The 23,894-nt window shown below is 44.1% G+C and overlaps 1 protein-coding gene across 4 annotated transcripts in view; it reads right to left on the bottom strand.

Moving 5' to 3' along the window:
* LOC139534929 (protein phosphatase 3 catalytic subunit alpha) overlaps window positions 1-23,894 on the bottom strand; it is a 137,512-nt gene that overhangs the window by 50,311 nt on the left and 63,307 nt on the right. For all 4 annotated transcript variants that reach the window (XM_071334465.1, XM_071334467.1, XM_071334466.1 and 1 more), the window contains exon 2: window positions 20,354-20,554. In XM_071334465.1, coding sequence (XP_071190566.1) covers window positions 20,354-20,554 — 201 coding nt within the window. The remainder of the gene's footprint in view (window positions 1-20,353; window positions 20,555-23,894) is intronic.

Below are 23,894 nucleotides of genomic sequence, written 5' to 3'. Positions count from 1 at the left end.
CTTGTGTTTCTGTACTGTATGTCGCCAGCCAATTGAACCTGGGCCAACTGGTACAAAAATGTGTTGTCTCGCCTGCATCCCTTCATAATACATGCATCATGCATAAAACATGTGAACCGAGACACTATGTGTTGTATTACACAGTGAGTTTTGCTTTGCATAAACAATGTAAGCAGGCCCAGGGCAGAATCCCACTCGAGAGACCCTCTGACCAATAACTAGCCTGCACCACAAATCAACATGACCAAACCAACTATTATATTCTACTTTTTACATCATCTATTAGCATGAGAGATATGACTTTGTCAGACCAAATATGTTGTTTCAAGAATGGTTCTTTTTTTTCTAGACAAATGCAACACCTTCTCAAAATGTTGGACCCTACTCGAACCAAGAAGGACCACTGTAATGTAAAGGGAGATACAGCAAGACTGGCTATCAACAAACAAACAAACATGGGGACAAATAAGGTCCACACTATTTCTGTTACAGTGGATTTTAGAGTGGCCTAACGTTTTACGTCACAGTAAAATTCTTATTGTATGATTATTATGAGAGTCAGTCTTCAATAACCCAATAACCTTTTGAATTTGCCATTTTATTCTTACAAGCATCTATGGAAACACTGATGTGCATTGATATCCCATTGATGTACATTGATATCCCATTATTAGCGTGTACATTGACATCCCATTGTTAGCAAGGTGGTATCATGAGATAACATGAAACATTTATCAATAAAGCTGTCATTCAGCCATAGATCATAGATCCATCTTTAGTACAATAGAATGTCTCACTATGACATGCGTCACTTCCCTGTGCTTTTTGTTCATAGAACACCCCTCACTGAAATCTATGAAAGGAACATCATTTGTACAGCCTATTATTCTATTGCTACGGAACAAAATTCTGCTATTATTATGTTATTATGGAGGAACGAAATGTATCCCAATGCCTGTATAGATCTCAACTCTACAGTGTTGTTGTTGCCCGCAATTGTATGGCAATGTGCATTATCGAAAATGGACTGTACACTCCACTCCCTCCCCTCCTTCATAACAGAGGGACTTTGGCACATTTCTTTCCTTTGACGTTAGTCACATCCCCACCCCACCTATCCATTAATCACTACAGTCAACAACCCAACATGACCCACATTGTGACTGGGCTGACTCAATCTCTCCATGAAATCAGGGATTACCATTTGCCACTCAGTGAAATAGGATCGGTTTTCCCATTGCCCCTCTGACCCCGTTCACCACTGCTCCTCGGAGAGCCAAGGAGCCACAGCCCACAGTGCCTTCAGACATTTGTCACCCGCTGGCCACACACTGTAATCGCTGGTACTGCGATTAAAGAACCCAGACCAGTCCTACCTAGTCCTAGTCATTTCTTTGCAATGCAGTGACCTGTGTTGAATGTCATATCCAGCTGCAAGTCAGAACCTTCATGACCAGCCAATCATAGTTTATATTATTATACAATGAATTCCCTGATTGATTTGATCAAAACATGTTTGTTTTTTTATTCTGAGTGTGTGTGTTATTCACAAATATTGGTAGGTAATTCCCTCTCCATTTTTCTAACCTTACATTTCAGTGAGAAAATGTTCAACAACATTAACATTCATGGTAACAATTGATACACTGATACTCCGTAGCAAAAGATAACGTCAGCCAACTACTCTGGCTCAAACACAGTTGCTAAAGCACTGATAGGCCTACTAATTTGGTCCCTGGCAATGAATATCAACACCATCCTTTGCAAACGCTATCCACTTATTTGTTTACATGTGTCTTTAAGCCTGTATCTAATGACAGAGAGTAAACTTGTAGCAATATCTTGAAGACAGTTCCAATTATCATATGTTGGATGACTGCATTGGAAAGTAATTAGCTCGAGTTACAAGCCCCTCGAGACACGAGGAAGAGAAGAGAGAATCTGTTCTCCGCATATGCATTGTAAACTCTCCTTTTGTAATTTTGTCTTTGAAGAATCCCACTCTTTTCAAATGGTTTCATTTCTGGATTTAGACTTAGGTTAAGACTCAAAGGGTTCTCATTTCTAATGTGCTCCCTTCCCCTCCCAAAATCAACTGTTGGTTGGGTCACACTTTATTTGGATAGTCCGGATAGTCCACCTGCAGATCTACAGATGGTCATACAATCAACAAACTATCTGTTGATAAGCAACTGCTTGCTAAAGTTACATTTAGGGTTAGAATAAGGGTTAGGGTTATAATTCAGTTTAGGATAAGGATTAAGGTTAGGGAGAGCTAGGGTTAGTAGATAGTTAGTTGAAATGTTACTGATAGTCTATAGAGCATCACAGATGGACTATCCAAATAAAGTGTTACCGTATGTTACAAATGATATTCCATTCAAATAGTCTATTCATGCTGTTTTGAGAAGCAGCTCATTGTGCAAAGTGGATGTTCATTCTCGCTTACTACAAAAAAATGTGGATATTTGTAAGGAATTATAGAAAGTAAAAATCCCTCTCATTCATAGCTTATTGGTCTCTGGGGGATTTTCAGCCAGCACGGTACACACCATGATCACCATTATATTGTATTTTGTAACCTACAGCACTATTGTAAGCAATAGTATAACTGTAAATCAATGCAAGCAAAGTCTATATGATGGACTTGCGATAGCACATACTAAAGAATCAAAACCTTGTCTGGTGAATTACTGGTTAGTTTCGGGTCAATGAAGAATGAATGTACATCAGAACAAAACCAGCCAGGTCCCCCGTGATACAAGTCAGTATTCGACGTCCATCCATGTCTGAGGACTTTGGGAAATGACGAGGAAACTGTCCACTAGGGGCAAGAGTGAGCGCTGTTACCTTCAAGTAGGTTTCGATTTTGCTAGGGTGCTGTGGATGTGGATGGGTGTAAGCGTTGGCAAGGGTTGCATGTTCGAATCCAGCGATAGAACATGTGTATTTGTTAAAATTTCGCACTTAATGCCTAAACTCAACCTTAAACACTTTGAAATTTGCTGTTTGGAAGAACATCCAAATTGGATGTTTGAGAAACATGGATGAACGTCTAATTCTGACGTGAGACTTTGAGACCTAGTTGCTGCAAAATATTGTTCTATCAAAAAAGCTGGGATACAGTCTATTCAAATGTCTTATTCAACATCACACTGTTACAAGACATAACATGAGAATAACAAACAATCCAAGAACACAAGGAACATGATGAAGCAACAAACGGTTACACTAAACGCTCCAGCCCTAGGGATGTTGTTCCACATTGTTCCGGAAGCTAGAGTGGAAACCGGTCGCATTCCGCTTCGCTCCTCAGGTAGTATCACATTTTCACATTCTCATTTCATTTCATTACAGTACAACGGTTTGATTTGTTTAATCTTAGCTAGCTACTTAGCCGTCTTTGTATCAAAGATAATTGCGTAGCTAGCCAGCTATTCTTCGTTCTTTTAACGTAACTTTTAACGTAGTCAACACTGCTACCTAGCCAGCTAGCCACCGAACAGCAACACTGTAGTAACTATTACATTCAACGGAACGACTCGATTAGTGTAGTGTTAGCTAGCTACATAGTTGTCTTTGCTGTCTTTGTTTCTAAGATAACTGCGTAGTTTAGACTAATTCGGTTAGCTAGCCAGCTATTTTTCGTCCTTTTAACGTAACGTAACGTAGTCAACACTGCTCGCTAGCCAGCTAGCCACCGAATAGCAACACTGTAGAAACTATTACATTCAACGGATCAACGGAACGATTGATTAGTGTAGTGTTAGCTAGCTACATAGTTGTCTTTGCTGTCCTTGTATCTAAGACAATTGTGTAGTTTATACTAATTAACGAGCCAGTTACCGAGGTTACATAGCTAGCTACCGAGGTTACCTAGCCAGCGACACTCTCAAACAAAGTCAACAACGCAGCCACTGCTAGCTAGCCCACTTCCGCAGTACTGTATCCTTTTAATAATTTTGGTCAATAAGATTTCTGCAACGCAAGCTTAACTTTCTGAACATTCGAGACGTGTAGTTCACTTGTCATTCCAATCTCCTTTGCATTAGCGTAGCCTCTTCTGTAGCCTGTCAACTATGTGTCTGTCTATCCCTGTTCTCTCCTCTCTGCACAGACCATACAAACGCTTCACACCGCGTGGCCGCGGCCACCCTAACCTGGTGGTCCCAGCGCGCACCACCCACGTGGAGTCCCAGGTCTCCGGCAGCCTCTGGAACTGCCGATCTGCGGCCAACAAGGCAGAGTTCATCTCAGCCTATGCTTCCCTCCAGTCCCTCGACTTCTTGGCACTGACGGAAACATGGATCACCACAGATAACACTGCTACTCCTACTGCTCTCTCCTCGTCTGCCCACGTGTTCTCGCACACCCCGAGAGCTTCTGGTCAGCGGGGTGGCGGCACCGGGATCCTCATCTCTCCCAAGTGGTCTTTCTCCCTTTCTCCCCTTACCCATCTGTCTATCGCCTCCTTTGAATTCCATGCTGTCACAGTTACCAGCCCTTTCAAGCTTAACATCCTTATCATTTATCGCCCTCCAGGTTCCCTTGGAGAGTTCATCAATGAGCTTGATGCCCTGATAAGCTCCTTTCCTGAGGACGGCTCACCTCTCACAGTTCTGGGTGACTTTAACCTCCCCACGTCTACCTTTGACTCATTCCTCTCTGCCTCCTTCTTTCCACTCCTCTCCTCTTTTGACCTCACCCTCTCACCTTCCCCCCCTACTCACAAGGCAGGCAATACGCTTGACCTCATCTTTACTAGATGCTGTTCTTCCACTAACCTCATTGCAACTCCCCTCCAAGTCTCCGACCACTACCTTGTATCCTTTTCGCTCTCGCTCTCATCCATCACTTCCCACACTGCCCCTACTCGGATGGTATCGCGCCGTCCCAACCTTCGCTCTCTCTCCCCCGCTACTCTCTCCTCTTCCATCCTATCATCTCTTCCCTCTGCTCAAACCTTCTCCAACCTATCTCCTGATTCTGCCTCCTCAACCCTCCTCTCCTCCCTTTCTGCATCCTTTGACTCTCTATGTCCCCTATCCTCCAGGCCGGCTCGGTCCTCCCCTCCTGCTCCGTGGCTCGACGACTCATTGCGAGCTCACAGAACAGGGCTCCGGGCAGCCGAGCGGAAATGGAGGAAAACTCGCCTCCCTGCGGACCTGGCATCCTTTCACTCCCTCCTCTCTACATTTTCCTCTTCTGTCTCTGCTGCTAAAGCCACTTTCTACCACACTAAATTCCAAGCATCTGCCTCTAACCCTAGGAAGCTCTTTGCCACCTTCTCCTCCCTCCTGAATCCTCCTCCCCCTCCTCCCCCCTCCTCCCTCTCTGCAGATGACTTCGTCAACCATTTTGAAAAGAAGGTCGACGACATCCGATCCTCGTTTGCTAAGTCAAACGACACCGCTGGTTCTGCTCACACTGCCCTACCCTGTGCTCTGACCTCTTTCTCCCCTCTCTCTCCAGATGAAATCTCGCGTCTTGTGACGGCCGGCCGCCCAACAACCTGCCCGCTTGACCCTATCCCCTCCTCTCTTCTCCAGACCATTTCCGGAGACCTTCTCCCTTACCTCACCTCGCTCATCAACTCATCCTTGACCGCTGGCTACGTCCCTTCCGTCTTCAAGAGAGCGAGAGTTGCACCCCTGCTGAAAAAACCTACACTCGATCCCTCCGATGTCAACAACTACAGACCAGTATCCCTTCTTTCTTTTCTCTCCAAAACTCTCGAACGTGCCGTCCTTGGCCAGCTCTCCCGCTATCTCTCTCAGAATGACCTTCTTGATCCAAATCAGTCAGGTTTCAAGACTAGTCATTCAACTGAGACTGCTCTTCTCTGTATCACGGAGGCGCTCCGCACTGCTAAAGCTAACTCTCTCTCCTCTGCTCTCATCCTCCTAGACCTATCGGCTGCCTTCGATACTGTGAACCATCAGATCCTCCTCTCCACCCTCTCCGAGTTGGGCATCTCCGGTGCGGCCCACGCTTGGATTGCGTCCTACCTGACAGGTCGCTCCTACCAGGTGGCGTGGCGAGAATCTGTCTCCTCACCACGTGCTCTCACCACTGGTGTCCCCCAGGGCTCTGTTCTAGGCCCTCTCCTATTCTCGCTATACACCAAGTCACTTGGCTCTGTCATAACCTCACATGGTCTCTCCTATCATTGCTATGCAGACGACACACAATTAATCTTCTCCTTTCCCCCTTCTGATGACCAGGTGGCGAATCGCATCTCTGCATGTCTGGCAGACATATCAGTGTGGATGACGGACCACCACCTCAAGCTGAACCTCGGCAAGACGGAGCTGCTCTTCCTCCCGGGGAAGGACTGCCCGTTCCATGATCTCGCCATCACGGTTGACAACTCCATTGTGTCCTCCTCCCAGAGCGCTAAGAACCTTGGCGTGATCCTGGACAACACCCTGTCGTTCTCAACTAACATCAAGGCGGTGGCCCGTTCCTGTAGGTTCATGCTCTACAACATCCGCAGAGTACGACCCTGCCTCACACAGGAAGCGGCGCAGGTCCTAATCCAGGCACTTGTCATCTCCCGTCTGGATTACTGCAACTCGCTGTTGGCTGGGCTCCCTGCCTGTGCCATTAAACCCCTACAACTCATCCAGAACGCCGCAGCCCGTCTGGTGTTCAACCTTCCCAAGTTCTCTCACGTCACCCCGCTCCTCCGCTCTCTCCACTGGCTTCCAGTTGAAGCTCGCATCCGCTACAAGACCATGGTGCTTGCCTACGGAGCTGTGAGGGGAACGGCACCTCAGTACCTTCAGGCTCTGATCAGGCCCTACACCCAAACAAGGGCACTGCGTTCATCCACCTCTGGCCTGCTCGCCTCCCTACCACTGAGGAAGTACAGTTCCCGCTCAGCCCAGTCAAAACTGTTCGCTGCTCTGGCACCCCAATGGTGGAACAAACTCCCTCACGACGCCAGGACAGCGGAGTCAATCACCACCTTCCGGAGACACCTGAAACCCCACCTCTTCAAGGAATACCTAGGATAGGATAAAGTAATCCTTCTGACCCCCCCCCCCCCCCTTAAAAGATTTAGATGCACTATTGTAAAGTGGTTGTTCCACTGGATGTCATAAGGTGAATGCACCAATTTGTAAGTCGCTCTGGATAAGAGCGTCTGCTAAATGACTTAAATGTAAATGTAAATGTGGATGTGCTCTCTCTCGCTCTGTGTGTGGGTGGATCTGGACAAAACCAACCTTTGTGTTTCTCTGTGATAACGCCATGGTGACAGAAGTGGCCGTGGGGTCACACTGGAATAGAGTGACCTAGGGGTCAAGAAGACGATATGATGTATGGCCAGCCAAACCAGGCCATGGTGAGTTCTAATCAGCTGTGCACACTGGACACACTGGATAGTAGGCAGTAAGGCCGTATTCATATCAGATAAAATGGCTTTCCTCTGGGCTTTGTTATAACACACATGCAGGCAAGCACATACAGACGCATGCATGGACACAGGCAATCACCAGTCACGACAAGGCCCACATAAGATGAGCAAGTGGGAGTACATTATCTCAAGTGAGATAGAATTTGTTCTCGCCATCCATCGCCCCGCGCTACTGTGCGAGACTGATCAAAACCATATCGCCAGTCAGGCGGCAACAGCTAGTATGTGTGTGGGTGGCTGACTTACACAAGCCAGCTCTGCTCGATAACCTACACAGGCCACTCCAGAGGCAAGCTCATTGAGTTGGTGAGATCTGCCGAGTTCAAGCCCGGAGTGAAATAGTAGTGCATATAGGAGTGCAGCTTGCAAATCCGTTCAGTATTCATATGTTGTATGTGACAGACCGGGATGTGAAGGTCTGGTAGATGAAGGCTCTTTTCTCTCGTTGGTTGTACAGTTAAGTCATTAGTGCAGTGTGTTTCTGGAAAAGCAGAACGTAGCTACAGGTTGTGCTGAATGGTACAGCAGTGAGCTGTGTCGGGAGCAGTTTGGGCCTGATAGACACAACCAGAAAGTGTGTGTGGGTCGCCCAAGACACATCACATAGACAGAAGAGATGGGAGAATGAGGTGCAGAATGAATGAGTGAGTGAGAGAAACAATGGCTTCTTTTCAACAGAAAATCTGGCCTTGTGAGGCACTCAGTGTGTGTGTGTGTGTGTGTGTGTATCATTGCCGTAGAACAGAACTGTTGAGTAGGAGAGGGGTGGGTGTAGGAGTGGGTGTACAAGTGTCTCATGTTAACTCCTACCCCCTGGCTCTACAGGCTGATTCACAACCAACACACCACCAAGCCTTTTCTCTGACTCGCCATTCTACTTCACAACCAATCACATACAACTGATTTCTCTGGAAGATAACAATGATGAATTGCAGCTCCAGGCTTTTTTCTTGACTATCGAATGAGAGGTATGGCTTGCATACTATCTGCAGAGAATGAGATGGGGACCACACATACAGCATTATGGAGCTATCAAGCATATTCTATGAGCACAATCAAAAAAACACAATCATAGAATGACAGAATTAAAAGGAACAACCACAATGACATGACACCAACTTGTGTGGTATGACAAAGGTAACGTTCTCAACTGATCTGCTACCACTGTGATTTAAAGTGGAACTGACAAAATATGACACCTTCATAGAATGTTTGGGAATGACGTATAGTAAGGCATTTGTGAAAATTCTATAGCAACAGCTGGAAAGCTTCAGTGCGTTAGGTCAATTAATAGACACTGCAGTAAATAAAACCAAATAAAAACATCTGTCCTGTCCAGGACTGGTGTCTGCGCAGACCGGTACGCCATAGCCAATCAGAGCTACAGTTGGCCTATAAGCACATAAGCCACACACGGGCCTGCCATCATTTACTTTTAACTGGACTGTGTGTTTACAGGCAGCAGCGCGACTTTAGAGCAAAAAATACACCTTAATGGATTTCTGCAAATATGTAAATACCACATAAGTCCTCTTACATTTGGGAACTTCACAATCCTATTGATCAAACAACCATGAAAAGGTAGGCTCTCTTCCCCTCAGTTGCCAATGTCACGATCATCTAATGAATAAACGGACCAAGGCGCAGCGTACTCTGAGTTCGACATCTTTATTTCGTGAAACTTACAAAACAAAAAAAAGAAACAAACAACGAACCGTAACATAAGAGGTGCAACATGCACTAACTCCAAACAAGATCCCACAAAACACAGTGGGGAAATGGCTGCCTAAATATGATCCCCAATCAGAAACAACGATAAACAGCTGCCTCTGATTGGGAACCATACCAGGTCAACATAGACATACAACAACCTAGATAACCCACCCTAGTCACACCCCGACCTAACCAACATAGAGAATAAAAGGCTCTCTATGGTCAGGGCGTGACAGCCAATGCATATCATCAACAACTAATGCTAGCCAGAGCTGGATGAGCTAAAATCTAACGAGGGAACATTAGATAAACCTTCTCAAACTTTTTCAACTAGTTGGCAGTCAAAATTTCACTGATAAACAATGGGGAATAGTAGCCTGCACGTCCTTCTGCAGCTTGCCTGCCAATGCATTTTTGTCCCAACCCACGTTTTGACAATTAAATGGGAACTTGCCTGCACGCCCAACACATTTGATTGACAACTAAGAGATATGCTAACTGTGGATAACAGTCATTCAAGATCAGCATAGCTGGCTAGCAAAGCGATTCACATTTCTTGCTAGCTAACCAAATGAAACCGGCAGCATCTCTAGCTGTAGCCAACGAAAAACGATATGAGGGGAAAAAGTTGGTCACTCACCCTCTCCTCCAATGACATGACATCCTCATATGGATTTCACATGTCTCGGAATACAGATATGCGTCTGTTGGTAACAGATACCTTAAATAATCTGGTGTGACCACTATTCGATTCCTGCAGCGCGACACATCTCCTTCGCATAGAGTTGATCATGCTGTTGATTGTGGCCTGTGGAATGTTGTCCCATTCCTCATCAATGGTTGTGCGAAGTTGCTGGATATTAGCGGGAACTGGAACACGCTGTTGTACACGTCAATTCAACCATCCCAAACATGCTCAATTGGTGATATGTCTGGTGACTATGCAGGCCATGGAAGAACTGGGACATTTTCAGCTTCCAGGAATTGTGTACAGATCCTTGCGACATTATCATTCTGAAACATGAGGTGATTGCGACGAATGAACAGCACGACAATGGGCCGGATCTCGCCACGGTATCTCAAATTGCCATCGATAAAATGCAATTGTGATCATTGTCCGTAGCTTATGCCTGCCCATGCCATAACCGCACCGCCACCATGGGGCACTCTGTTCACAGCGTTGACATCAGCAAACCGCTTGCCCACATTACGCCATACGGCTGTGTACGTGTGGCAGGTTTGACATACTGCAGGTTGGACATACAGCCAAATTCTCTAAAACGACGTTGGAGGCAGCTTATGTTAGAGAAATTAACATTCAGTTATCTGGCAACTGCTCTGGTGGATATTGCTGCAGTCAGCATGCCAATTGCATGCTCCCTCAACTTGACATCTGTGGCATTGTGTTATGTGACAAAATTTGATGTGCCAATTTTAGAGTGGCCTTTTATTGTCCCCAGCACAAGGTGCACCTGTGTAATGATCATGCTGTTTAATCAGCTTCTTTAAATGCCACTACTGTCAGGTGGATGGATTATATTGGAAAATGAGAAATGTTCACTAATAGGGATGTAAACAAATGTGTGCACAAAATTTGAGAGAAATAAGCATTTTGTTCGCATGGAACATTTCTGGGATCTTTTATTTCAGCTCATGAAACATGGGACCAACACTTTACATTATACTTTATATTTTTGTTCAGTGTAGATACGCTAGCCCAGGGCTGTCAAACTCAAACAGCACACAGACCATCTTAAAAAAACACAATTAATTCTCGGGCCAGACATTTATTTTTTACAACTGCTACCCAAACTGGCCATTGTTATATTAAGAAAATACGGCCCTTTAAAATGTCCACTTATGTACATAGGATGCTATATACAGTATATTATTTTAACATATTAAAAAAGAGATAAATAATATTTGTCCAACCTTTGCTGCTATGCTTGCAGAGGTGCATAATATGCTGCAACCCTTACTCATTCAAGGTTTTTTATTTATTTTTATTATTCTACATTGTAGAATAATTGTGAAGACATCAAAACTATGAAATAACACATATGGAATCATGTAGTAACCAAAAAAAGTGTTAAACAAATCAAAATATATTTTATATTTGAGATTCTTTAAAGTTGCCACCCTTTGCCTTGATGACAGCTTTGCACACTCTAGGCATTCTCTCAACCAGCTTCATGAGGTAGTCACCTGGAATGCATTGCAATTAACAGGTGTGCCATGTTAAAAGTGAATTTGTGTAATTTCTTTCCTTCTTAATGCGTTTGAGCCAAGGAAGGGGAGTATACAGAAGATAGCCCTATTTGGTAAAAGAGCAAGTCCATATTATGGCAAGAACAGCTCAAAAAAGCAAAGAGAAATGACTGTCCATCATTATTTTAAGACATGAAGGTCAGTCAATACGGAGCAGTCGCAAAAAACATTGAGCGCTATGATGAAACTGGCTCTCATGAGGAACGCCACAGGAATAGAAGACCCAGAGTTACCTCTGCTGCAGAGGATAAGTTCATTAGAGGTACCAACCTCAGAAATTGCAGCCCAAATAAATGTGAAGCATTTCAAGTAACAAGAGTTCAAGTAACAGATATATCTCAACATCAACTGTTCAGAGGAAACTGTGTGAATCAGGCTTTCATGGTCGAATTTCTGCAAAGAAACCACTCCTAAAGGACACCAATAATAAGAAGAGACTTGCTTGGGTCAAGAAACACGAGCAATGGACATTAGACAGGTAGAAATGTGTCCTTTGGTCTGGATTTCAAATGGGAGATTTTAGGTTCCAACCGCCGTGTCTTTGTGAGACGCGGTGTTGGTGAACGGATTATCTCCGCATGTGTAGTTCCCACCGTGAAGCATGGAGGTGTGATGGTGTGGGAGTGCTTTGCGTGTGATGGTGTGGTGGTGTGGGAGTGCATGGCTACCACAGCATTCTGCAGTGATATGCCATCCCATCTGGTTTGGGCTTAGTGGGACTGTTTTTCAACAGGACAATGACCCAACACAGGCTGTGTAAGGGCTATTTTACCAAGGAGAGTGATGGAGTGCTGCATCAGATGACCTGGCCTCCACAATTCCCCGACCTCAACCAAATTGAGATGGTTTGGGATGAGTCAGACCGCAGCGTGATGGAAAAGCAGCCAACAAGTGCTCATGTAACGGATGTGAAATGGCTAGCTAGTTAGCGGTGGTGCGCGCTAATAGCGTTTCAATCGGTTACGTCACTCGCTTTGAGACCTTGAAGTAGTGGTTCCCCTTGCTCTGCAAGGGCCGCGGCCTTTGTGGAGCGATGGGTAACGACGCTTCGTGGGTAACTGTTGTTGATGTGTGCAGAGGGTCCCTGGTTAGCGTTGGGGCGAGGGGACGCCATAAAGTTATACTGTTACATTGATGCTGTTGACCCGGATCACTGGTTGCTGCGGAAAAGGAGGAGGTCGAAAGGGGGGTGAGTGTAACGGATGTGAAATGGCTAGCTAGTTAGCGGTGGTGCACGCTAATAGCGTTTCAATCGGTTACGTAACTCGCTTTGAGACCTTGAAGTAGTGGTTCCCCTTGCTCTGCAAGAGCCGCGGCTTTTGTGGAGCGATGGGTAACGATGCTTCGTGGGTGACTGTTGTTGATGTGTGCATAGGGTCCCTGGTTCACGCCCGGGTTGGGGCGAGGGGATGGACTAAAGTTATACTGATACACTCAGCATATGTGGGAATTCTTTCAAGACTGTTGGAAAAGCATTCCAGGTGAAGCTGGTTGAGAGAATGCCAAGAGTGTGCAAGGCTGTCATCAAGGCAAAGGGGTAGCTATTTGAAGAATCTCAAATAGAAAATATATTTTGATTTGTTTAACACTTTTTTGCTTACTACATGATTTCATATGTGTTATCAGTTTTGATGTCTTCACTACTATTCTTCAATGTAGAAAATAGTAAAAATAAAGAAAAAACCTTGATTGAGTAGGTGTTCTAAAACCTTTGACCGGTAATGAATATATATTTTTTGCACTGTATGGATCACCGGTGCGATTGAATGCAGCATTGCTGTAAGGTGCACTCAAAATATATTAGGCTTCTGCTCAAATGTTGCTGTAATAGGCCTAGATGTTTCTGTTTTCCATGGTGTTTGTTGCAGGTTTTGTTTTTTGGTTATAAATGGTCAAGCTTTAAAAAACGACTGCAACATTTTATAGTAGCCTAAGCTCAGACTGTGACATGTGTCTGTTCACTTTCTCTCCGCTGTTACCCGGACACACGAAAGCAGCGGAATTGAAGTTGAATTCAACAATGTGAGCGCAACTGGCTGTACTTCGTTAAAGTAGCTGACTCAAATGTTGACTCATTTATACGCACTTGTGTGTCCTATTCGGCCCATGTGCATTGTGTTTGACACATGTGCGCTAGCCTATTAGCCACGTTATGACTGACTTGCGGTCATTGCCCTTGCTAGTTTGATTGTATTGACATTACCAGCCTTATTACACCTTGCCCAAACCGGCTGCGCGCGTGCGCTATCGTGCATACCTTTATTTTGCCCCCCCACACCAAACGCGATCACGACACGCAGGTTCATGTTTAAATTATATGGTGATCGCATCTAAACTTTCAATGTATTACCAGCAAAACAGTTTTCGTCTTTCTATCACCCACGTGGGTATAACCTATAAACCAATGAGGAGATGGCACGTGGGTACCTGCTTCTATAAACCAACGAGGAGATGGGAGAGGCAGGACTTGCAGCGCGATCTGCGTCAGAAATAGGAAAGACATCTATTTTAGCCCCTGGTGTCGCAGACGCTCGTTGGCGCGCGCAAGCAGTGTGGGTGCAATAATTGAATAACATGCGTTTCTAAATTTATTTTGCGACGCTCGGCACGCGACGTGTCCTGGCTGGTCAGCATGTTAGTTATAGTTGTCCGTTTTGAAACTGAAACTGTGCATTCTGAATGGGTCGTGGCAGCAAACAATGTACCAGGCCAGCTGAAATCTACAACCTGACAGCAATATTTTTGGACCACCAAGAAATGTATTGGTAGTCCAAAATTATGACCTGGCGGAAGGTAGCCTAGTAGTTAGAGCGTTGGACTAATAACCGAAAGGTTGCAAGATCGAATCCCCAAGCTGACAAGGTAAAAATCTGTTAACGGCAGTTAACCCACTGTTCCTAGGCCATCATTGAAAATAAGAATTTGTTTTTAACTGACTTGCCTAGTTAAATAAAGGTAAAATATATATTTTTTTAAATTGGTGAGTTATATGAATCATGCATTGAACTGCATCCATCTATTCTGCCAACAATGCCTGACTGTAATTCATGGAATTTTTAGTAAAATATAACCCATTTATAAAACCTCTTAAAAAGTTGGGTTTGAAGCATAAACTGGGAATTTAATGTTTTTGACTGATATTATGATTGTCTGTTTGTTTCACATCCAAAATGTAGTTAAAATACTGTCAGTTCCACTTTAATGAGATGTACACTAAAACAGACACCATTTTGTTATAACACAACACCTAACACATAGCAACCACTGCCCTTCGCTCCCTTATTATCTAATAAGTGAAAACCTCGCATGGCACTATGATTTGTGATCGTGGCAGAGACAGTGGAGACATTTTTTACAGTACATTGTGCAACACTCAGCCACAAATAGAGGGACAGCAGCACAGCGTCTACAGATGTAGGATCTTAATTTGAACCAGTTTGCTTCAGCAGGAAAATAATCCTACAGCAACAGGAAATGTGAATTATTATGTGGATTATAATGAATGGATTTTTTTTAAACCTCCAATACACTACAAGTTTGCACTTCCTGTTGTGCAGGAAGATTTTCAGCAACAAAAGAGTGAGCAAATTAAGATCTTACATCTGTAGGCACCATGCCATCTTCAATCATCACCTTAATAAGGCAATGGGTTTGAGTCACATAATATTATGGGCTTGTTATATGCAAGAAAATGGGTTTGAGTCATATTAAATTAGTTACATTTGTCACTTGCGCCGAATATAAGAGTTGTAGACTTTACAGTGAAATGCTTACTTACGAGCCCTTTGCCAACAATGCAGAAATATAAAATAGTAACACAAAATAACAATAATAAGGCTATATACAAGGAGTAACGGTACCGAGTCAATGTGCAGGGTTACGAGGTAGTTGAGGTAATATGTACATGTAGGTATGGGTATAAGTGACTAGGCAATCAGGATAGATAATAAACAGAGTAGCAGCAGCATATGAAGAGTGAAAGTGTGTCTGTGTGAGTGGTGTCAATATCCATATGTGCGTGTTAGGTGTGTGTGTGTGTGTGTGTAGTGTGTGAGTGTATGAAGTGTGTATGTTGGGAAAGTCAGTGTAGTGTGTGTGGGTAGAGTCCAGTGAGTGTGCATAGAGCTGGTGCAAGAGAGTCCATGCAAATAAAAGGGGTCAATGCAAATAGTCAGGGTGGCCATTTGATTAACTGTTCAGAAGTCTTATGGCTTGGGGGTAGAAAGAAGCTGTTCAGGAGCCTTTTGGTACCAGACTCGGCGCTCCAGTACCGATTGCCGCGTGGAAACAGAGGGAACAGTCTATGACTTGGGTAGCTGGAGTATTTGACAATTTTTAGGGTCCTTCCTCTGACACCGCCTGGTACAGAGGTCCTGGATGGCAGGGAGCTCGGCCCCAGTGATGTCCATGGCTGTACGCACTATCCTCTGTAGATGTTGTGCACAATATTTTACTGAATGTTTTTTGAATGTTATTATCCTAATGTTATAAAAATCTTAGCTTATGTTCTGGGAATGTTCCCGGTTTGCTGGAATGGCAATGTAAGATCATGGGTTTGAGTCTCATGTAAGTAGCTGTGTCTACCAGCCCGTCAGCCGTACCCAAGCTAATGCCTTGGCTTTAGCTTAAGGGGCTAACACATCTTTGCTGTGCACCGGAGACCTGGATTCAAACCCAGACAGTCACATTTACATTAGCCAGGGCCAAATGGTAGAATAATGACTTCTGGTGTGGGGACTAGAGAGACAGAGAATATCTGATGTGTTTCCTTGAAGGCTGCACAATAGTAGCCTTGTAAGTACCAGACTGATTACTGCTGAATGTAAGCTCGCGAGACATCCAGATGGTTGTACGATGTTAGCGCAATAGAGTCTAAAACAAAACATATAAAGGAGATGGATGAAGGCCATTTATCTTTGGAATCTTCCTGGAAGTGCTCTATTGCCATTAGTTCCGAGGACCTCTGCCTCTTACTAAACCAATATCAAAGAAGCTCATTATGAAGTATAATTGGGGTATTACTGAGACACTTGACTTAAGGGAGTGAAAGAGAACAATAGGTTTGCATCTATACATATGGACCAGCACATCTCCTGACCATTTCTTATCAACGTGTCAGAAATCACCCAAAAAGGACAGGTCATATAAAAATGACAAATGATTCAACAAAAATAACAAACTTAAAAATCAACTAAGGTTTAGCGTATCTCCTAACAAATGTTTAGGAATCATATTGAAGTTCAATACATTTCAATGGCTCACACAATATGCTTTATGAAATATACCCTCTCTTAATCTTCCTCAAGAGGGCCAAAACGTTGATCGTGTGTGTGTGTGTGTGTGTGTGTGTGTGTGTGTGTGTGTGTGTGACAGAGTAATTGACCTTTTCAAGTCTGTATGTACCAAAAGGGCATTTGAACACATAGTGACGCCTTGGTTGGTCAGACTGAACGAGTTTAATTGACTCTTGGCCCTGTGCTTGTTATAGCGTTCTGGTGTTCGGCAGCAGAGCCCACGCACGTCCCTGAAAGCCCAGCGGTATCTGACGTACTCAGGGGATGTGGGAAAAGGTAGAAGGTTGGGTAAGGGCTCCCCAGAGAGAGGGAGGGAGGGATAACATCCAATCAAACCTGCATTGCAGTATTTAGGCTACACAGTTATTTTCCCCATGATACTGTAACATCACAGTATGACTTTGGGTACTGTAAAATTCAGCGACCACACAACCCAGTATCACAGATTATTGTGAAACAGACACAAATTACTTATTGCAGGCTGTCACGTTGTATAAAGGATTGAAGACAGGCGCAGGAATACGTAATAGGGGATTTTAATACTCCACACAAAAATACAACATGCCATGAAAGGCACGGGGACGAAGCCCAAAACAAACACGTATACAAAAACACAGGGATGTAACCAAAACAAAAGAGCGAGGTTAAACCTCTAATAAATACACGGGACGAGACCCATACTTAGGGTTGCACATTTTGGGGAATATTCAGAGGTGGAAACTTTCCGTGGGAATTAACGGGAATATATGGGAATTAACGGGAATATATGCAAATTAATATTAATACCATTTAAATGTAGATGTTTTTTTACATTGGATATATTTACCCTATCATATGGAGACAGAAACATAAACCTTTTACCTTATCATAAGTAGACATAATTGCAAATTATTAAATCCTTCCAATAGAAATTTTAAAAACAATTTGGTTACGAATTGAACTTTAATTAAATGAGTTGACTCTTCACATGGGATGATTTCACTGAACAACAAAAGAAAGGGAATATTGAATGATCCCCAATGATCCATCGCATCTCCCAAAAACGTTTTCAACATACATCTGTAAAATGATAGTCTAGAAACTAAAGCTTTGGTTGTCTTTCTCTCAGGCTTCCATTTCTTCTCCTTGGACCTCCTCAATGTCCACCTCTTGAACATCAGACTCTGAGGCCTCATCTTCACTGTCACTTTCCAACCTTGTTGAACATGGCTCGTTGTCAGGCTCAAAAGTCTCAGATTTGCCCGGATGGCCACCAATTTTTCAACCCTTGTATTGGTCAGCCTGTTGTGTGCTTTGGTGTGTGTGTTCCCAAACAAGGACCAGTGGCGCTCTGAGGCGGCTGATGTTGGTGGAATTTGGAGGATGATGGAGGCAACAGGGGAAAGAGCCTCAGATCCACAAAGTCACTTCCAACAGGTGGCTGATGAGATATGTTGGCACGACTGCCATATTGCATCTCCATCCAGAAGCCCTTGCTTGGAAGTGTACTTCACCAGACTGCCAAGAACCTTGCCCTAATCCAGGCCAAGGTGGTGAGACACGGTAGTGATGACACCATAGGCCTTGTTGATCTCGGCACCATATAGGATGCTCTTGCCAGCGTACTTGGGGTCCAACATGTAAGCTGCGGTGTGTATGGGCTTCAGGCAGAAGTCTTCACGCTTTTTGATGTATTTCAGAACAGCAGTTTCCTCTGCTTGGAGTAACAGTGAAGTGGGCAGGGCAGTATGGATTTCTTCTCTTACATCCAGCAAATGAATAGATAAAGCATGTCTGGTTGGAGGGGTGTATGCTGGGCGAAGAACATTCAGAAATCTCTTCCAATACACATTGCCTGTGAGCATCAGAGGTGAACCAGTTGCAATCACAGCTCGAGCAAGACATTCATCAGCATTACTTTGACTACGTTCCTCCATTGAGTCCAAGAAAATTCTGATTCCAGGAGGACCATGAGCTGTTGCTATCGATAAGGTGTCTGATTCATAATTTTCACCTCAAATAGAAGTAGAGGGACTTGTGTCAGAAGTTGCTTGTTGGAACTTTATACACTTGGCCAAATTATTCTGCATCTTTGTTGCATCCTTCACTTATGATTTGGCACAGTATTTGCAAATGTACACAGCTTTTCCTTCTACATTAGCTGCAGTGAAATGTCTCCACACATCAGATAGTGCCCGTGGCATTTTCCTGTAAAGATTAGATTTATTTTTATTTTTTTAAATAACAAATACAATTCCATGTACAGATAAATAGTTAAGCCGTTAGATTAAACAACTCCTTTTGTAAGATAAATGTTTTATAATTAAACATGTATGGAAACAGGTGAATTAACACTCCTCAGTTAGCAGGCTCAAGCAAGGTTAAACACACATGATAGCAAAACCTATCTAGCAGAAATTGTTAAGTTATAAATGATTTAAACACACTTTCCTGTAGGCTACTATTTACTAGTTAACAAAAAATCATGTATGTCATTAAAATATATTCACCCACACAGTATTGTAATTAAAACCTACCAGAAAGCATGTAGTCCTTGGCTCAGACAGTGTAGCAGCGTGGGCTCAATTGCATCTCATTAGTGTGCAAGATCTTGGGAATCAGCTGTATATGTGATGGAAGAGTACACTGCACATGTGATGGAAGAATGCACTGTGCATGCAGAGGGTTTGAATTCCATTGAATTGGGGATAGTTTAACCAAAATTGCCTTATGTGTATCCCACAAAAAAGGTTCACTGTTATAAGCTAACTTTTAAAAAAGAATTTAAGCAAAATTCCCCAAATTCCAGGGCTTAACTTCCCATGGAAAATTTCCGAAAATTTCCTGAAAAGTTTGCGACCCTTTGCAACCCTACCTGTAATAACAATACATGGGGCGAGACCCGTAATAAAAAATGCACAACAATACACGGGACGAGACACGTAATAACAAGTGCACAATACACGCAGCACGAAAGCCGAAATAACAAAGCACAGGTACTCACAGACCAACGGACATGGGAACAATAACCGACAAGACAATGGTGAACAGAGGGCACATATATACAATTACTAATCAGGGGAATTGGAATCAGGTGTGCGTAATGAGACAGTTCAGTGACGCCTAGAGGGGTGACGTAGACCTCCGGAACTGGTACATGGAATGAGCAGCAGTACCGGGGGAATCCATGACACAGGCACACAAAAAATAATTGTATACAGTGCACTTCAATCACAGATACAGACTGAGGTTACTTAAGACAGAAATGATAGGAGGGATGTTGGTTGGGGAGGATGGGTGGGCGTGTAACGTAAAGGTCTAGCAACCCAAACGTTGCATGTTTGAATCACATCATGGACAACTTTAGCATTTTAGCAACTTTGCAACTACTTACTACTTTTTAACTACTTAGCTAGCATGTTAGCTAACACTAACCCTAAACATTTAAATACTTAGCTAGCATGTAACCTAAGTTTAACCCTTAACCCTAACGTTGGCCACCTAGATAATCTAGCTAACGTTAGCTACAAACAAATTGGAATTCGTAAGAAAACTTTGTAAAGTACGTTATGAAGAAAATTATGTAATATTTTTTGAATAACACGTGAGCAGGCAGTAGGGGTGTGTGTGTGCGCACATGTGTCTACTGTATATTCATGTGTGCGCTTTACTCACTAACCTGTCACGGGTGCCTCTATGTCTAGCAGGTTCTTCTCAGCCCTCAAGATGGCCGCTCCCTCTCCGATGAGTCTGAGGGCTACGCTCTCCTCCACGCGGCCCTCCTTGGTCAGGTGGCCTTTGAGCACGTCCACTTTGGGCTTCCCATCACTGTCAAACACCTCCTTGGCTGTGAGCCGGTGACTTGGCGGGAAAGGGACAGCTGGAGAAGAAAAAAGAGGAGAACAGTTAGTCCAACAAACCCACAGGTACAAAAGACCTTGCATGGAAAAGAGTGAGGACGAGTGCAATGGTGGACACCCTATGATCCCAAAACGGGCGAAGAGGATTGAGTCAAATAAGTCACAGGTACAGTTGTATCACTGAATAAGGTCCTCCTGTGTTTTAGATTAATTCTGTGTGAAAATAGAACAAAAATGCCTTTGAAATGAGTGTATTTTGTGCAAGGAAATCTCTTTTGGAGGAAAGATATCTGGTTAGGTGTCAAGGGAAACATAACACCTCTCATCACATGCAACAAAACATATTGGTGCTCACAACTAAATGTGTGAATACATCTATTTACGATTTATTCAAATAGTAAACAAACTTTGATGTCAAGAGGAAAATAACTTAAAATAAAAGTAAAATGTCTCCCTTCAAAATAATTTAAGAGTGCTTTCAGCAATTATCAAACTGAAAACCAACTACCAGTGTAAAATACACGAATTAGCACTTTGAAATGACAAAAATGATCAACGCTAACATTTGGTAGACTCTACCTAGCAGTTATTGTGTGTTGCTGCTGCCTGCCGCCTACACATAATCCTATCAAAAGCTCACTTTCCCGGCCTTATGGGGAGCATCTTAATTATTGACTAATTACAGTCACCCACAACAATACCCTTCATTTGAGCAAAGCAGAAACAAGGAATTCTATGAAAACACATTTTGACATGGCCTAACAGCTGTACAGTACCAAGTAGGTACACCACCCTGATAGTCAATTGCAAATTAGCCACCAAAATATGACGTGGATTCACTAACTAAGCATTTTCACACCATCAGAAAATAGGAAATCATGTTAATTAAAATCCCAGAGAAGCATCAGGTCTAAAGAGAGATTAATGTGCTGTGCAAGTAGGGGTGGGGGAGATCCCACAGACGGGGCAATGATTTCCCTAAGGTGACATCATCGGTAATCAGACCTCTAGCGCACCTCTATGTCACACTGTAATGAATGAAAGAATAGAAAAAGGTCATTCATTATCGGGCTTAATTCTATATACCAGGTGTGCTACCTTAGACTGCACAGATCTATTGGGTAGCGTCCATGTTCTCAACCCCTCTCCTGAAGTGTGCACTTGAACACTTCCCGTCGTGGTGGAAACTCCCTCCTGCCAATACTTACACCAGTCTAATGGGGCGGCAGCGTAGCCTAGTGGTTAGAGCATTGGACTAGTAACCGAAAGGTTGCAATCCCCGAGCTGACAAGGTACAAATCTGTCGTTCTGCCCCTGAACAAGGCAGTTAACCTAGGCCGTCATTGAAAATAATAATTTGTTCTTAACTGACTTGCCTAGTTAAATAAAGGTAAAATAATGCTTTAAAATCAATGACAGGGAGTGTGCAAGTGCACACTTTGGGAGAAGTGTGGGTGAATTGGGAAGCACCCATAGACTCCTCTTTCAGTAGTCTCTCTCGACAGACATTCATATGATACAAGAAAGCAGAGCGAGATTCCCAATATGGCTCGCAAAATTAGCCTTCTCTTTCAGTACCTCTGCTCATTCAGCTTTAATCCAGACAGCTATCATGGACACTGACTGAAACAATTGACAAGCCAGTCAGACAAACTATTCCTACCCCACACCTTCAGTTCAGTAGCCTACATCCCTGCACAGTCAACACTCATCTGTGTGGGTGTGCGTCAAACCCCAGCCAGTGCCTCAGATAGGGTTACCACTGGCCCCCGGCTGGGCCACTTCTCAGCACCTGCTGTGCAACTCTAGCCCTGGGCTTAAAGTGACAGTCTGTCTACATGCAGCTTCCTGTCTGTCATGTTGAGCTGTTGTACCCTGGCTCCTCCGCCCCAGGCTCCTGTCTGTCATGTTGAGCTGTTGTACACTGGCTCCTCCGCCCCGGCCTCCTGTCTGTCATGTTGAGCTGTTGTACCCTGGCTCCTCCGCCCCAGGCTCCTGTCTGTCATGTTGAGCTGTTGTACCCTGGCTCCTCCGCCCCAGGCTCCTGTCTGTCATGTTGAGCTATTGTACACTGGCTCCTCCGCCCCAGGCTCCTGTCTGTCATGTTGAGCTGTTGTACACTGGCTCCTCCGCCCCAGGCTCCTGTCTGTCATGTTGAGCTGTTGTACACTGGCTCCTCCGCCCCAGGCTCCTGTCTGTCATGTTGAGCTGTTGTACACTGGCTCCTCCGCCCCGGCCTCCTGTCTGTCATGTTGAGCTGTTGTACACTGGCTCCTCCGCCACAGGCTCCTGTCTGTCATGTTGAGCTGTTGTACCCTGGGTCCTCCGCCCCAGGCTCCTGTCTGTCATGTTGAGCTGTTGTACACTGGCTCCTCCGCCCCAGGCTCCTGTCTGTCATGTTGAGCTGTTGTACACTGGCTCCTCCGCCCCAGGCTCCTGTCTGTCATGTTGAGCTGTTGTACACTGGCTCCTCCGCCCCACTTTCCACCATTTCTGCTACACACATGTACTCATAACTTTACAGAGTGGGAAGGAACTCAGTATGCTGCTTCCTGGGAACAGTCTGTGTGTGGTGTGTGCGTGTGTGTGTGTACTCCGCGTTCATGCATGTGTGTACCCATCAGTGCAACGACACAGTGATTGTTGGATAGTCTTAATCTTACAGGCATCTATACACCAGGTGTGCTACCTAAGACTGCACAGATCTCTTGGGCAGCGTCCAGGTTCTCAACCCTTCTCCTCAAGTGTGCACTTGGAACACTTCCCACCGTGGTGGAAACTCCCTCCAGCCAACACTTACACCAGTCCAATGCTTTAAAATCAATGCTCCCTTGTAAACAGCTTTGAAGTTACACTTATGTCAGGATATCACTACATTAATTTGACTACAACAACATGCTTTTCCCCCCCAAAGTGTGTATATGCACAAAATGTAAGCAGAGCTTGCACTTAAGGACCAATGGAAGGGTTCCAAACAAGAAAACTCTTGTTACATACCTGGCAGTGCTGACCGAGCTACAGTACCAGTCAAAAGTTTGGACGCACCTACTCATTCAAGGGTTTTTCTTTCTTTTTACTATTTTCTACATTGTAGAATAATAGTGAAGATATTAAAACGATGAAAAAAACACATGGAATCATGTAGTAAGCAAAAAAGTGTTAAGCAAATAAAAATATATTTGAGATTCTTCAAAGTAGCCTCCCTTTGCCTTGATGACAGCTTTGCACACGCTTGGCATTCTCTCAACCAGCTTCACCTGGAATGCTTTTCCAACAGTCTTGAAGGAGTTCCCACATATGCTGAGGACTTGTTGTCTGCCTTTCTTTCACTCTGCAGTCCAGCTCATCCCAAACCATCTC

This window comes from Salvelinus alpinus, chromosome 11 (genome assembly GCF_045679555.1).
Source record: "Salvelinus alpinus chromosome 11, SLU_Salpinus.1, whole genome shotgun sequence".
Taxonomy (NCBI): Eukaryota; Metazoa; Chordata; class Actinopteri; order Salmoniformes; family Salmonidae; genus Salvelinus; species Salvelinus alpinus.
This window is presented reverse-complemented; position numbering and strand designations above follow the sequence as displayed.